At 43.3% G+C, this 12,996-nt stretch overlaps 1 protein-coding gene across 1 annotated transcript; it reads left to right on the top strand.

The window, feature by feature from the left end:
* The first annotated feature begins 353 nt into the window (after nt 1–353).
* Nucleotides 354–12,643, top strand: ATP5PO (ATP synthase peripheral stalk subunit OSCP). Its single transcript, NM_001168788.1, is given in 7 exon segments — nt 354–389; nt 1,580–1,630; nt 3,380–3,490; nt 6,879–7,008; nt 8,662–8,774; nt 12,150–12,236; nt 12,530–12,643. Coding segments are annotated over 7 exon segments (642 nt in total).
* The last annotated feature ends 353 nt before the right edge of the window (nt 12,644–12,996 follow it).

Here is a 12,996-nt window from a genome sequence, read left to right as displayed (position 1 = left end):
GAATCCAGTGACACTGGTAATAACTGTGAAATGGAACAAATACCACTATATTTATCTAAATGTAAATTTTAAAACTGGGAACAGCAAATCCATTCTACAGTGAGGGCCGCTTGGCCAGTAACAATGATTTCATTTTCACGTGCAGTTAAAGCCCTCTGGCTCCACCGCAAGGGTCCAGCCCTTACCACTGCTAAGAACTACAACTTCCAGCCGGAGGGAGGTCTTTGCGCCTGCGGCCTGACGCCCTACGCCTACACTTCCCAGAGAACCTAGCGGTTACGCTAACGTGCGCGTGCGCTCTTGCGCGCCTCTCTCTTCCCATTCGGGTTTGACCTACAGCCGCCCGGGAGAAGATGGCCGCCCCAGCAGTGTCCGGTCTCTCCCGGCAGGTGAGAGAAACATGATCCTGAGAGCCAGTGGTAGGATCCCTGCTGGGGTGACCGGTACCAAACCCCGAGCACCAGGGTGCGATGCTTCGGTTGGGGAAGTCTGGCAGTCTTCAAGGTTATGGGACCCGGCGAGTGGGAGCGACTCAGGACGACCCAGCGTTTGTCCCCCGGGATGCCGCGGGGCTGTGCGTGCCGTGACCTTGGCATCCTCCGAGCACAGCCCCAAGAAGCTGCTAGCCTGAGGGGCGCAGGAGAGGGGGTCTGCCGTTTGCTGAATTCCGGGGAAGGGGCATGGCCTAGCCCCCAAATCAGCTTCCTTTGCCATTGTGGTAAAACCTGTCAGAGATCACTTACTAGTAATGCTAAGGAATATTTGTAAAACACATTTCACAGTTTTATAAATGAAATGAGGCCGAAAAGTTTAAATGAGTCTTTGACTGCTCAGCCAGTAAGTGGTAGAATTGAGATTTGAACCCACAGAATCACCCAGAAGATGGAGTTTGAAAAAATTGTATGCTCTTTGTACTGAATATCACCATGGTGCTTTACATATCATGACCCCTTCCTGGCATCTTAGGTAATTTTTACATAAGCATTACAAAGTCTTAATCCTCACAAGCAGTTTGGATAAAACACATTCCATAGCTGGAAGTATTTGAAGGTGACCTGTGATCTGTGACCTGTGCGCTTGCAGGTGATTTTTAAACTGTAAGACTGTCTCGCAGAGGTAGGGCCTCTTGTCACATCAAACTCTGCGGCAGTACTCAAAAAATTCATCCTTATTTTCAGATAGCATTTGGATTCCGAGAAGGGTACATCTGTTGCAAATGATCTGCTCAAGGGTGTGGTAATAGGAACGCCAGAATTTTGGTTAAATATTTTTGAAACGTGCACTCCTTGGAAGTTAGTGTTTTCTCTGTCATACGGGTGTGCTAGCCTTGGTCCATTCCTAGCGAGCTAGGAGGTTAGTGAGAAGGTGATTTCCCAAGCAACTTGGGATAATCCTCGTTGGGTAAGTTTACTCCTTAGTAATAATAAGTAGCTCATCCTCATGTAATATGTGAAGATACAAAGAGACAAAACTAATGCTTTTAAGGTCATTAAAAATTTGTTGTTGATGTTGTTACTGAGTTACGTGCAGAAATCCTTCGAGTAATCTTGTTTGATCTATTTTCCTTTATTGCTTCAAGGTGCGATGTTTCAGTACCTCTGTGGTCAGACCGTTTGCCAAGCTTGTGAGGGTATGTTAATTTATATTCTTCTGTAATGATAAGCACGTGAAAGTGTTAGTCAAACAGCGGTACAGTTAGGGCGTGGATTTTTGTGTAGTTACTATCTAAACCTTTCTGCACGACTTGCGGTTCCCAAAATGTGATGTGTGCGTAGGGTGTGGAAAGGAATGGTGTTGAATACTTGCTTTGTGACAGGCCCATGCATAATCTTTAAATATGAAAACTTTTTTTTCAATCATTTGTTTTTCCATTAACCCTCTAAAATAGGGAAGCTAACATTTACTTATTTTTTAATGAAAGAGGTTTAACAAAATGACATGCCCAAGTTATCACAGGAAATTATTACAGGAGTTGATATTAAAATCAAGGTACCTTGGTTTCTAATGCAATTCTGTTGCAATTCTCTATGTTCCATTCTGGTTAGGAATATTCATACTCTTCACACTCTTTCTTTCCACTAGGAGAGAAAGAAGGCTCACTATTTCAGAGAGTTGCCAGTCCCTTTCTTTTCAAACCGGAAGTAGTCCAGTTGACCCCAGATAAAGAGGACTATCAGTGACACATAATAAATGAAGCTCCCCAGAAGGCCCCCAGAAATGATACATGACTAACAGCTGGTAACAACCCTGTTGGAACATGAAGTCTGACTCCATTTCTGTGGGTTATTTTGAAATTCTTTATTTGATTAAAGAAAGTTCCTGTGTGATAGAGAATTGAATCAACTGTCAGGAAGCAGGAACTTCTCTAAGATGTGCTGGGTCAACTATCCTACCCACACTTTTCCCCACCAAATCAACGGTGAGCCAGTCCTCCCCTTGGAAAAATTTCGTAAAGGAAAGATCATAATACCAGCCTATGTCCTTAATGAACCCACATCAGGTGGGATTTAGGAAAATAATTATCATGTCCTGTCCTCATTACCAGCCCCAAATCTCAAATCAAATGATCAAAATCATTTTGTCCTTCATGTGAGAGCTTAAAAACCTCATAACAGTGTTCAGGAGTAACTGGTCTTCCCGTTTTACAAAAGGGGAAGCTGAAGCCCTGGGAAAATGTACCTGAGGTTACTCAGCTTAGTCCTAGAGCTGGACTGGAACTAAATCTTTCTCATCCAAGCTTGAGCTCTCCCACTACAGCCATACAGCACCACTAAGAATGTGTAGTTACACACTGATGGTAGAAAAAAAGTCTGTAGTTTACTGTGAAAAATAATTCAAGCATCAGGTTTTTTGTGAACTGCCAAAGGGCTCTGTTAAATTGAATATCGATAGGGAGGCTATGTAAGGGAAAATGTATAGTGTCAGTATGAAATGTATAAAAGTATATTTGTGTGTTTCATAAACACCTGTTTTCCTAGCTCTAACATACTCGAAACTGTCTATCAGTGTTCACAAGGTCCCATACTTGAAACTAAATAGTTACTGAGTTTAAAGGAAACATAAGCTCATCTCAAAATTAAAGTACAAGTAATTGATAAAGGTAGGTAAACCTGGAAGGGACTTTAGACCCTGCTTACTAAGTCCCTCATTTTACAGATGAGGAATTGGAGGCTTAAAGATTTGAGTGACCTGACCAAGGAAACATCCCTAATTTACTTGCAAATTGCCATTTAGGGCAGCTCTTGGGTGACACATTTAAACTGTTTTGTGTTAAAACGATATATTTTTAAAAATATAAATTTTAAATTCTGCTCTTGACAGTATACTATTAACTGATTTTCCTTTTTGCTTCCTCTCCTATTTCACCTTTTCTTTAAAGCCTCCTGTTCAGGTATACGGTATTGAAGGTCGCTATGCCACGGCTCTTTATTCTGCTGCATCAAAACAGAATAAGTTGGAGCAAGTAGAAAAGGAGTTGTTGAGAGTAGCAGTAAGTAGCTTTCCTATTCATTATATATTAAGTTCCTGTTTGTATATTTTTTCCTTTGGTTGTTTGACTGCATTCCTAATGAGGTGTATCCTACAAGAAAAAGAACTGGGAAAAAGCCATTTTCTGTAAACACGTTTTTAGTGATAATGTTGGGTTTTTGTTATTATAAGACATATAAAAAGAACAAATAGATACATATAAGGATATTAATATTAGGAACCAAGATTTGGGGCTAAGAAAAGATAGAAATGTAAAATTAAAATAGATGATAATTTAGGAAAATTGCTATTTCAGTGGAGAATTTAAAAGCTACCTTTAAAAATCTATACTCATAACTGGGCACGGTGCTCACACCTATAATCCCAGTACTTTGGGAGGCCGAGGCAGGTGGATCAGGAGGTCATGAGTTTGAGACCAGCCTGGCCAACATAGTGAAACCCCATCTCTACTAAAAACTACAAAAAATTGGCGGGGCATGGTGGTGAACACCTGTAATCCCACCTACTCTGGAGGCTGAGGCGGGAGAATTGCTTGAACCTGGGAAGCCGAGGCTGCAGTGAGCTGAGATCGCACCATTGCACTCCAGCCCGGGTGATGGTGCAAGACTATCTCAAAAAAAAAAAAAGATTATATGCTTCTGGGCTAGGTCTTTAGAATATATTGTGATTTGGTTTTACGGAGAATTTGTTTTCATAAAACCTTTGCCTCGGGTTTTAATTGCCATATTCTATGCTTGTAGAATCAGAGGAGGCTCAGACATGTCTTACAGGTTGTTTTCATTTGGTAGAGATGCTTTGCAATTGTCAGAACCCCAAAAGTAACCATGTAGACCTTTTCATTGTTATTTTGTTCCCAAAATGTGAGGGAAGAATGACAGGCTGGGGCACGCTGGGCAGCAGAGTTAGTAAAGGGGTATGGGCTTCCCAGGGGTAATAGAGGACTGACAGGCAAAGACTGTGAGGCTGCTGCAGGATGTTTATAACTTTTTTTTAAACATGAAAAGCAGAATAAATAAACCGTATTAACAGAAGCCTACATTGTAACTCAATAGGAGAATGTCTGCTTTCATTTTCACCGAATTTTCTAGTTAACAAGTTTCTACACATTCTGTTGCTTCTTTCTTTGATTTTCTGGCTGCTACCACTGGCAGTAAGGTCTGCATTAAAAAAGGTGAAGGAGATGCAGTCTGGTATATAGCCTCTTCAGAGGAAGTTTTGTTCTTCCTTGATTTTAAGATTCTTCATTCCTTGGCCGGGCGCAGTGGCTTACACCTGTAATCCCAACACGTTGGGAGGCCGAGACAGGTAGATCACGAGGTCAGGAGATCGAGACCATCCTGGCTAACATGGTGAAACCCCATCTCTACTAAAAATACAAAAAAGCCGGGCATGGCGGCATGCGCCTGTAGTCCCAGCTGCTGGGAAGGCTGAGGCAGGAGAATGGCGTGAACCCGGGAGGCAGAGCTTGCAGTGAGCCGAGATCATGCCATTGTACTCCAGCCTGGGTAACAGAACAAGACTCTGTCTCAAAAACAAAAAAAAGATTCTTCATTCCTTAATTCACATGTCCGTAAGTTTTTATTGTTTAGGAAAAGCAGTTCATAGGCCAGTTGTATAGAATAATAATTCTTATGTTCTATATTAATCATCGTGTGTATAGTCTATAAGTATTACTGTTCTGTACTGTTTATGTTTTATTCATTTTTCACTTGAGCTTCTGTTGGAACTTCCGTCTTAACAGGCAGAATAATTTTAGCTCCATATTCCTTCCTTGATCCATTTACCTCTGCAGATAATGCTTAAGGTCTTAGCTGGTGTGATAAACTCTTAATGATTCTCACAGAGCCCAGGAACCCAGCCCTGTTGTTGGAGACATTTGGAGGAAGGGCATGCAGGAACAGACGGGGTCTCACACAGGCGTTTTTGGAGGTGATGGTTATTGTCTGCTACTTGTCAGTTATGCCCATTTTAAACAGAAACAATCGTGTTTACAATGGAGAGAATGACTTGGATTGTGGGCATTAGAATGGAGTTTGTCTAAAGCCTGGAAGTCAGTCAAGACATGGAGAAAAAGGGAGGCAATTATCTGAAGACACTGAATATTAGCAGGGTTTTGGCACTAAGAGGGAAGGATAATGCAGGCATCATACTCACTGTCCTCTGGATGGTGCAGGAGACACAGATAAACATGAAAAACTAGGTAACCCAAATTCCAGAATGCTTTCAATCTGTGTATGCCTGCATTTATTATGGAAAAATGTCATTTCTGTGGGGTCACTCAAGTGGAAATGTTAGCATTGGATGATAGTATCTGACCAGTATCCTGGATCAGAGACAGGATTCTGGCCAGGAGCCTGGGAGGAGGTGCTAGGAGAGTAATTGAAAGGCATAGAGAGGTGTGTTAACTGAAGGTGCTTGACTGGAAGCTGCCATTGTTGGTTTGTTGGAACTCTGGAGCAACATGCTGGAAGCTGCACTTGGTCACTGAATGCAGATATTTGTGATATAACAAAATGAGAAGAAGGTCATTTCCCATGATGGTTGTGCTCCTGTTTTTTGTCCACTCTGTCTCCCAGACTCTTTGGGGCTGGCTGCTCTGGCAGCACCAGAGGTCTCGCAGAATCTGCTGGGTTCCCTGGACACTGTAAGAGGCAGAACCCCTCCAAGGGAGCGGTGAGGAGGCCTCTGCAGTCAGAGCACAGTTTTGAGGTCTGCACTTTAGAAATAGCACTGCTAGAAAAGCCAGACTATTACTCTCTTAAATACATTAAAATATGCAGTCAAGTGAAGTTTTGGCTGCTTAGTGTTTTATAATCTTTCTTGAAAAGCAAAAATAAATTTAAGAAATTTCATACAGTATTTTTAAGTATTTTTGAGGAACATCATTCTATCCTATATAAAATCCTGGTGCAGTGCAGTGTATTCTGAAAGGCAGTCAGAAAATTGTTTGATTATATTTTTGTCATAAGTTCTTTGGCAGTGCTAATTTAATTCATAAAATACTTAATTCATAAGAAAGTGTGTGTATGGCCAGGCACAGTGGCTCATGCCTGTAATCCCAGCACTTTGGGAGGCCGAGGTGGGCGGATCACTTGAGGTCAGGAGTTTAAGACCAGCCTGGCCAACATGGCGAAACCCCTTTTCTACTAAAAATACAAAAATTAGTCAGACATGGTGGCGCACACCTGTAATCCCAGCTATTCGGGAGGCTGAGGCAAGAGAATCGCTTGAACCCAGGATGCAGAGGTTGCGTGAGCCAAGATTGTGCCACTGCACTCCAGCCTAGGTGACAGAGCAAGACTTTATCTCCAAAAAGAAGAAAGTGTGTGCATGGCACATCCTTCATTTGTGCTCTAAAAAATTTAAGAAATTTTTTTTTATACTTTCAGCAAATTCTGAAGGAACCCAAAGTGGCTGCTTCTGTTTTGAATCCCTATGTGAAGCGTTCTATTAAAGTGAAAAGCCTAAATGACATCACAGCAAAAGAGAGGTTCTCTCCCCTCACCACCAACCTGATCAGTGAGTATTAGAACTTTTTCATTTGAGGTGTCTTAAAACCGTGACTGGAAATGTGGTCCATGGACCATGGGCATCAGCATCACCTGGGAGCCTGTTGGCAGTGAAGAATCTCAGGCCTCACCTGCTTAATCAGAGTCTGCATCTTAAGCAGCTCCCTAAGTGAATTGTTTGCATATTAAAGTGTGAGGAGCACTGTCTAAAGGATGCTAGGACCTAAGCGTGTCTAATTGCATAGTCAGTAGTTTCAACTGTGGAGGCAGCCAATATGATACCTGCCAAGAAAATGGTTTGTGGCCTGTGGGTATACCTTGATCCTTGGAGACATTTGCATTCTTGGGTACATTTGGACTGCTTTTCTCTCTCTTTTTTTTTTTTTCTTTGTTGAGACAGAGTCTTACTCTGTCACTCAGGCTGGAGTACAGTGGCACGATCTCAGCTCACTGCACCCTCAACCTCCCAGACTCAGGTGCTCCTCCCACCTCAGCCTCCCTAGTAGCTGGGAATACAGGTGCATGCCACCACACCCAGCTAATTTTTTGTATTTTTTGTAGAGATGGGGTTTCTCCATGTTGCCCAGCCTGGTCTTGAACTCCTGGGCTCAAGCCATCTGCCTACCTTGGCTTCCCAAAGTGTTAGGATTACAGGCGTGAGCCACCATGCGGCCTGGATTGCTTTTCAGATTGTCATAGCCAGCTCAAAATAAAAATTGCAAAGAGAGTGTGTTTACGGTATCATCTTTGAATTTGTAGCCAAACGTATAATCTGTAACGTAAATATGAAAATCAGATTGCAAGCTGAGTACAAGAAGTCTGTTGCAGACCTGTATGGGTGAGAACCCCCCATACCTACTAATTTAAATCCTTGTCAGTACAGTCTATTTAAAAAAACAAAATCGAATATGCATTTTAAATAACAAGTTGTATCTTCATTCTTTTTTTTTGAGACTGGGTGTCTCTTTCTGTCACCAAAGCTGGAGTGCAGTGGCACAGTCTTGGCTCACTGCAACCTCTGCCTCCTGAGCTTAAGTGATCCTTCTTCCTCAGCCTCCTGAGTAGCTGGAACTACAAGCATGCCCCACCATGCCCAGCTAACTTTTGAGGTTTTTTTTTTTTTTTTTTGTAGAGACGGGGTTTCACCATGTTACCCAGGCTGGTCTCAAACTCCTGGACGCAAGCTGTCTGCCCACCTCGGCCTCCCAAAGTGCTAGGATTATAGGCGTGAGCCACTGCACTCAGCCTCCATTCATATTCTTAAAGGACATTGAATATATTGTGATTTTAAGAGACAAGATCTTACTCTGTCACCCAGGCTGGGGTGCAGTAGGACAATCATAGCACACTGCAGCCTTAAACTCCTAGGCTCAAGCAATCTTCCTGCCTCATCCTCCTGAATAGCTGGGACTCTAGACATGCACCACCAAGCCCTAACGTTTTTTTGTAGAGATGGGATCTCGCTATGTTGGCTGGTCTTGAACCCATGGCCTCAAGCAATCTTTGCGCCTCAGCCTCCAGTAGTTGGGATTATAGGCATGCACCCCTGAATATGGTGTTTTAAGGCCACAAATCTAAGTTTGTTTTTTGGGTTGAGTATACGGCTTTATGAATAACTTGTTCAAGTGAGTTTCGTGTTACTGAGACACCTTCACTCTGCCAGATTTGCTTGCAGAAAATGGTCGCTTAAGCAATGCCCAGGGAGTCGTTTCTGCCTTTTCTACCATGATGAGTGTCCATCGCGGAGAGGTGCTTTGCACGGTGACCACTGCATCTGTAAGTAATGGGTTGTTGCTGCTGTGTTTGCCTTGATATTACATGCGCCACCTTTTGCAGGAAGAAGGAAAACACGGTAAAATCAAGAAATGGGGAAAGGTCACTTGTCACCTGGGATGTTTGTTTCATTTTTATATCAGCTTCTGTGACCCTTTGCTTTGGAAAAGCCAGCATGTATCTTATTAGTGCTTCTGTAACCAGTGATTTATTCATAAGGCCTGGGTTAAATGTAAAGTACATCAAAATGTGTTAGAAAAGAGTGGTTTAGACTCCATTATATGTTTGAATTATATTATAAATGCCGCTTGAAGTAGTTTACTGAAACTAGAGTTCTAGAGTTTTTTTTGAGACAGTCTCACTTTGTCAACAGGCTGGAGTGCAGTGACGTGATCACACTTCTGCAGCCTCAACCTCCTGGGCTCAGGTGATCCTCCTGCCTCAACCTCCTGAGTAGCTGGGACTACAGTGCACCCCCACCACACCCAGCTAATTTTTTTGTATTTTTTGTAGAGGTGGGGGTTTTACCGTGTTCTCCAGGCTTGTCTTGAACTTCTGGGCTCAAGTGACTCACCTGCCTCGGCCTCCTAAAGTGCTGGGAATAAAGGTGTAAGCTACCACACCTGGCCTGAAACTAGAGTTGCAAACCTTTCATCTTTTGTAGTGGTGAATGGGAAGGAGTAGAATGGGTGGGCCTTTGTATCTTATATAGAGTGGGCTATGATTAGCTACCATTTATTGAACCCTACTATATGCTGAGTACTTTATTATTTTATTCAGTATCAAAAGATTCATGTGAGATAGAAGTATAATTATCCTCATTTTACAGATGAGGAAGCCGAATGCAGGGAAATGCAGTCGCTTGCCCAAAGTCATACGAGGTGGGACTAGAATTTGAACACAGGCCTCAAGGCCTCTTGGAAATCCATATTCCTTTTACTACACTTCATTGCCTCCCTAGAATTAATTTTGTTATTGTCTTAAATACATATTTTCTTCCCTATGTAACTCAGTCAAATGTAATGTAGCTCACTCTACAGGAAAACAGGAGAGTGTGGTAGATTTACTTGGAATTTGTAGCACCTGACCTCATCCAGATTCATAGTTCTAAGTGTTTAAAGGACAGTCTGACCTTCTAGTTAGCACAGATTCAAGGAGAGGCATCCTAGCACATCATACTTATTTGCACATTTGTAGTTCAGTAGTTGGTGCCCCCAAAACATGTGCCTGGTTGCAAATCATTACAGCCCAGACATAGGCAGGGAGCCCTCTGTGGCTGCACCGGTTATCCCTAACAGTGTGGCGCAGATTAGAGATTCACCTGCCCCACTGCACCAGTTATCCCTAACAGTGTGGCGCAGATGAGAGATTCAGCTGCCCCACGGTCACCCATCATGAAGCACTGGTGCAGGGCATTCTTCAGTGAATACAAGGACATGATTTTCTTTTCTTTTTTTTCTTTTCTTCCTTTCTTTTTCTTTCTTTTTTTTTGAGACTGAGTCTCACTCTGTCACCCCGGCTGGAGTGCAGTGGGACGATCTCAGCTCACTGCAACCTCTGCCTCCCAGGTTCAAGCAATTCTCCTGCCTCAGCCTCCCAAGTAGCTGGGATTATGGCACCCGCTACCACACCCGGCTAACTTTTTGTATTTTTAGTAGAAACGGGGTTTCACCATGTTGACCAGGCTGGTCTCGAACTCCTGACCTCAGGCAAACCACCCACCTTGGCCTCCCAAAGTCCTGGGACCACAGGTGTGAGCCACCGTGCCCAACCACAAGGACATGATTTTCTTTTAAAGGATACTTACTTTTGCAAAAGATTTTAGAACCAACTGTTACTAATGCTTTTGATGTTGATACTACTGGGTCCGTGAGTCTGTACTGTTTGAAAAACATTATCTTGATGAATGACTAAGAGCACAGGCTTTAGAAATACACAGACTGGTTTTAAATATTGGGGCTAGTCTTCACTTGCTGATGTGACCTTAGGTGAGTTTCTTAACCACTCTGATCCTCAGTTCCCTCATACGTAAAATGGGAATAATAACCACTGGCCTTTCAGGGCTGCCCACATGAAGGGAGATAGTAGGTGTGAAATGTCTGGCATGGACAGGCACCTGGCAGTTTGTACAGGTCTCAGTGGAGGGTATGTATATTTCAGAATTCTGTAACCTTTTAGTCTCAGTAAATAATGTTTTGAATAAGAATAGACTGTGGCCAACACCACCACCCCTACCCCCAAAAAAGGATATTGTTAGATCTTTACAAAGACAGAAATTTTTTTGCTAAAATTTTTTAGGCTCTTGGAGGAGGGGCTAGGGAGGTAGGATTTATGACAAGTAAAAAAAAGGCCTTTGCAGCAGGGTGTGGTGGCTCACGCTTGTAACCCCAGCATTTTGGGAGACTGCAGCGGGTGGATCACTTGAGGCCAGGAGTTTGAGACCAGCCTGACCAACATGGTAAAACCCCGTCTCTACTCAAAATACAAAAATTAGCCGGGTGTGGTGGCACGCGCCTATAATTCCAGCTACTTGGGAAGCTGAGGCAGGAGAATTGCTTAAACCTGGGAGGCGGAGGCTGCAGTGAGGTGAGATCTCGCCCCTGTACTCCAGCCTGGGTGACAGAGCAAGGCTCGGTCTCAAAAAAAAGGCCTTTGTTTTAACAGCCTTTTTCATTTTCACCATTATAACACTTAACGCTATAACATTATAACTAACCAGGAGTAAGAGTTGGGGCCGAGAGGAGAGTGCAGTCTGCATATTTGAGGTGCTTGCTCTAAAGTAGATTATGGAGCTGAGCTGACTTCAGAAAAAGCCAGCTGCTCCAGGTTCTCTCACTGGGGTTCAGAGAGTGGAGTGGCCTGCCAGAGTTCCAGGTAGCTGTGGATGCGGGGAGATGAACAGCCAGCAGAGCTAGGGAAACATGAAGATGTAAAACCAGGTTAAAATGGCAACTTTTCACCCAAGGACATGATAGGTGCATGTTGTGACCCCAGGGCTGCCCCAGGAGGGGCCTGCGTCCTCCTGCATTGGTGGGGCTGTGTCTTCAGGCATTAGAAACTTGAGGGCCTTTCCTTGTGAATTCCAGGTTGTACTGCTAGCACACAGAGCAGAGGCAGGGAGGAAGTGGCATTTATAGGCAGTCCATGAACAACTGAGTGGGAGCTGCCCAGGTGATGCTGTGAGGCAGGGCCTTCCTGTGCTCCCTGAACCTCCAGCGCGAACAAGGAGTGAACACTGCAGAGCAGCTCCATGATGGGCCCAGGTGGCTAAGGGAGGCGCTCACAAGGCCTGTCTTGGTGATGTGGGCCTGGAGTCTTTTAACTCTGGAAGTTTCTGTTTTGCTTTATCTAAACTGAAAGGATGGTTTTGCCTTTCAGCCTTTAGAAGAAGCCACACTCTCTGAATTAAAAACTGTCCTCAAGAGCTTCCTGAGTCAAGGCCAAGTATTGAAATTGGAGGCTAAGGTGGGTTTTAAATTATTTATGGTATGTTTCCTCAGGTTCTTTTAAACTTAAAATGGCTACAGAAAGTACTAGTGAAATATTAGATCTAACTCTATACTAATTTTTCTGTAGTTAAAAGTTTGTCTTTATTTTAAATGTAAATGATGATCTGACTGTGCAGTTTTACTTTTGCCTTTTTCTAGGTGTAATTATAGCCTCTCACATTTGTGTAGCACATTGAGCCTTTCAGAACACTTGTGTATGTCCCATTTGATGAGTGCGTTTTCACACTTGCCGTTGATTTTCTTTTGTAGACTGATCCGTCAATCATGGGTGGAATGATTGTGCGCATTGGAGAGAAGTATGTTGACATGTCTGTCAAGACCAAGATTCAGAAGCTGGGCAGGGCTATGCGGGAGACTCTCTAAGTGTTGGTTTTCTGCCATCAGTGAAAATTCTTAAACTTGGAGCAACAATAAAAAGCTTCCAGAACAGGTCATATTATGTTCACTGTCTTTTAAAGTGGAGTGTAGAAGGCTTCATTTTTATGTCCTTTTTTGGTATCCCCTGAGTATAAAGGCCAAAAAGCCCTTTTGGCCTAGAGAATTTGGTTTGAGTAGATTACGTTTAGGAATTAATGGGTTAGACACAGCATCTAACACATGGTCACTCGGCAAAGTCTATCTGGTCCCGCCTGCCAAAATCCCATGTCTTTAAGGGCTTGTTCAGAACTCCTGGTCCCTGCTAGATCGTCGGATCTGTGTTTGCTCCAGAGTCCTCC

The sequence above is a fragment of the Papio anubis genome, chromosome 4, assembly GCF_008728515.1.
Source record: "Papio anubis isolate 15944 chromosome 4, Panubis1.0, whole genome shotgun sequence".
In the NCBI taxonomy this organism is placed as follows: Eukaryota; Metazoa; Chordata; class Mammalia; order Primates; family Cercopithecidae; genus Papio; species Papio anubis.
The sequence above is the reverse complement of the archived record's forward strand: the minus strand, read 5'-3'. Positions and strand labels throughout refer to the sequence as shown.